Consider the following 3538-nt stretch of genomic DNA (forward strand, 5'->3'; position numbering starts at 1 on the left):
ACATTTTCAGGTTGGCAAATAATTGATAAACCATTTCGCTTAGACCATGTTACTTTTTTCACCAAAGTGCAGAACAGCGAATGCAGGCATTTTTCCCCTCTCGTGTCTTCTAAAACAAGGAAAGTGAGGCATTGGAATGTTAAGGGGCTGTGATCAAGTAAATGCATCATTACAGTTTTGAATGAAGTAAACAATTCCTCACAAAAAGAAATCAGGTAAGCAAACCTGGTAGTTTTGCGAACAAGCAACTTTGAATTCAATAAGTGAGTTATTTACCGGTCAACATAATGCATTATCATTAAATGAAATCATATTAGAATCTAGAAACCTCAAGCTATGAGGTTTAACATGGATTTCATTCATGTTCTTTTCTGTAAGACAATAGGGTCTAGACAAGTGTTTAGGGGGAACTCGAAAGCAATGGTAAAATAAAGTAAAATGTAGTGAAGGGATGTGTTCATCCTGAAATCACACAGACGGACATACTGGGTTTTATCATTTATTCTATAATTTGCAATCACTTGCTAGAGTGGCAACAACATGATGCAAATCACACAAGACTCGGTTTCCCAGCTAGTTCTAGAGTAAGGTTTTGGGGTCACAGCATCTTATGTGACGATCAAGCGTCAGATTTGACTGGGGTGATCTCTGGTGCAGCAGCTTCTGTTGCTGGAGCCGAAGCAGCCTGGGCTGTGGCTTCGCCCTCCCAGTAGGAGGTCTTCTTCCCCGACTTGGAAACGGTCTGGAAGACATCCTCAGGCTTGACATTGCCTTTGACTGTCACCTTCTGCTCCTTGAGGTCTATGTCAAAGGTCTCAACTCCTGATTCCAGAAGAACAAGCATTATTAGCTGCAGATCACTTGTATTTAGGGGTGGCAATGGGCCATGGCCCTAATGGCCTCTTCACAGCCCAATAAAGCTTTTAAAATTTTTAGTTCAAAAATACATATGTTTAGAGCCCGGCCCTTTTAGGGCCCGATCCTTAGATTTTCTAGTTCAAAATGTTGGGCCCTTTACCACCCCTACTTGTATTGTATCCATGGGTGCTAAGCTGGTGGTACTACATACAAATTTTAACATTTTGACAGATTAGGGTTGTTTGTGCTCTCGGATCAGTTGACCAATTTACTGGTGAGTTTTCCATTGTGCAGGCAAGCAGGCAATAGCTAGGCTTTGTTGGTAAGAGATGCTATTAAAGTTGATGTGAGGAAAACAAAAAACTAACCTTCCATCTTTGAGAGCACTCTCCTGACCGCCCCGACGCAACCCTGGCATGACATAGCCACCTTGAGGACAACAGTCTGCATGGTCAACTGAAGATAATCAGACCAAGAAAACATCATATACTTAAGCTCTCACATATAGCGCCAGAAATAAAGGAAATCAGGGGCTCCAATGCCCTTGCACATCTGGAGCTCAGAGAAAATGAAGATAATCAGACCAGTAAACACATCATACTGTATCTGAATGACGAAGCTAGCTAGCCCTCGTTACCAACAATAACCAAATAGTAGAATCTCCAATGCATCATTCTACATCTGAAACTCAGAACATTTGCCAACAATCCAAATAATCCCCGTTGCAATCCTTGCGAATCGAAAACCCATCCCCAACATTTGCTAACACTAAATATTCAGCCTGCAAAGGGAGCGGATCGGAGTGCCCCTGGAACGCGCCCCGCTGCCCCGTTTGCATAAAAGCAGGGTAAGGGATCGGCCCGCCTCTTGTTCTCGTAATCCACGGGGCTCCCCGGACCGAATCTCCCTCCCTACCACGTTGCTCACGAAATTGTATAGGTCGCACCATCACATGTCAGCATGGGCCCCAAGGCCACGACGAGCAAGACTGCAGTAGTAGCCACAAGGCAGCGAGGAGGAGGAATCCCTGGAGGACCATGTGCTCAATCTCGTGACGATGGGCGGCGAGAGGCAGAAATAAGTCTCGAGGCGAGGCAGCGGCAGAGAGCGGCGATGCGAGGAGGATCGATCCTAGGGTCTCCAAGGGTCAATAGGATCACGACACTGCTGCTCCTCTCCGTTTCGGGGTCAGACCATTTCGATCCACAGATTGAGTCAAGTAGCGGAGCGATTTCATAAAAGAGTAGACCCGGACTAAATATTGCTTTGGGTTTGGGAGGATCGGATGCAGGGAGATTGGTTATTACCTCAGCAGCCATGGCTCACGGATCTCCGGGCGGAGAAGAACTAACCCAAGCTGAGGCGGCGGGCGGGACGGATCGGAAGAGATAGGACTGCAACTCCGCAAGATGTAGGTGGGAGGTAGCTCGATCGGCGTCGGCGTGAGCCCTGGCTTAATGCATCGGGGGCTCCATAAATAGCCGGGCCGGTGGCGTAGCAAGAAAGGAGAAGCCGGCGACCGGTGGTGGGTTAGTGGTTGCCAACCGCCGCCGCCGTTGACGAAGGCGACGGGGACCAGATGATGGGGAATTGGGGATCCACGAGCCTGCCAGACCAGATGGACCTATCTAAATCGTCAATTCCAATCGAACCAGCCCACTGGGCTTTTGTTTAGTTGTAAAATTCAAAATTCCAAAACTATCCCATTAACAAAAGAATCTTACATGTATGTATGAAGTATTCAATCTAGACGAAATAAAAAACGAATTATGTAGTTTGCTTGTAAATTACGAGATGAATCTAATGAGCCTAATTAGGCTATGATTAGACACTAAATTGCTACAGTAATTACTAAAGTATATATATGTACTAATGATGGATTAATTATTTTTAATAAATCCATCTCGTAATTTACAGACAAGTTGTATAATTAGATTTGCGATTAGTCTATATTTAATACTTCAAATATGCAAAGATTTCATTTTAAAAATTTTACGGGCACAACTAAACAAGGCCTCCCGGACCGTAGGTACGAAAACATATCGAATATTGATGAATATTATTGATATTGTGTTGGTTTTCATATTTTGTTCGAATACGATTGGATATGGATAACGTTAATTTTTGTTAGATAAAATTATAATAGATATCGACATCATAAAAATATAAATTTTAGTATCCGAATACGAATATTGAATATCTAGAATCGGATACGAATAGATAAAAACCTTTTCAAATTTAATCGAATTCAAATACGATCGAGAAATATCTGTACCATTTACATTCCTACCAGACTAGGTTACTAAAAAACCTATTTTGGCCCAAGCCAGACCACTGGGCCCTGGCGGCACTGGCGGGTTGCGTTCTCAGGCCCAGTTTAGTTCCCAAAAAAATTTGCACAGTACCCGTGACATCGAATTTTCGAACATATGGATGGAGCATTAAATATAGTTGAAAAAAATAACTAGTTACACGGTCTAACTGATTCATACGAGATGAATCTAATGACACTAATTAATTCATGATTGGACATTAATTGTCAAATAACAATGAAATGTGCTACAACACCAAAATCAAGTAACCCTTTTCGAAAACTATTTTCAAAAATAGATCGCTGGAAAAACTATTTTTCAAATCTGACCCACCCGTCACGTGCCAATTGAGTTGGCGCGGAAATTGA

General features: G+C 43.0%; 1 protein-coding gene across 1 annotated transcript; it reads right to left on the reverse strand.

Moving 5' to 3' along the window:
- Positions 1-313: 313 nt before the first annotated feature.
- Positions 314-2472, reverse strand: LOC120655925 (copper transport protein ATX1-like). The gene is made up of 3 exons (XM_039933911.1): positions 2166-2472; positions 1227-1302; positions 314-822 (listed from the first exon to the last, which is right to left on the reverse strand). The coding sequence occupies exons 1-3, from the start codon at positions 2175-2177 to the stop codon at positions 620-622; spliced, it is 291 nt and encodes a 96-aa protein (XP_039789845.1). The 5' UTR covers positions 2178-2472; the 3' UTR covers positions 314-619.
- Positions 2473-3538: the final 1066 nt, after the last annotated feature.

The sequence above is a fragment of the Panicum virgatum genome, chromosome 1N (genome assembly GCF_016808335.1).
Source record: "Panicum virgatum strain AP13 chromosome 1N, P.virgatum_v5, whole genome shotgun sequence".
NCBI lineage: Eukaryota > Viridiplantae > Streptophyta > Magnoliopsida > Poales > Poaceae > Panicum > Panicum virgatum.

Coding starts and splice junctions, on each gene's coding strand:
- LOC120655925 (XM_039933911.1), bottom strand. Junction 823..1,226: donor AGTGCTCTCAAAGATGGAAG/GTTAGTTTTTTG, acceptor TTCTGGAATCAG/GAGTTGAGACCTTTGACATA.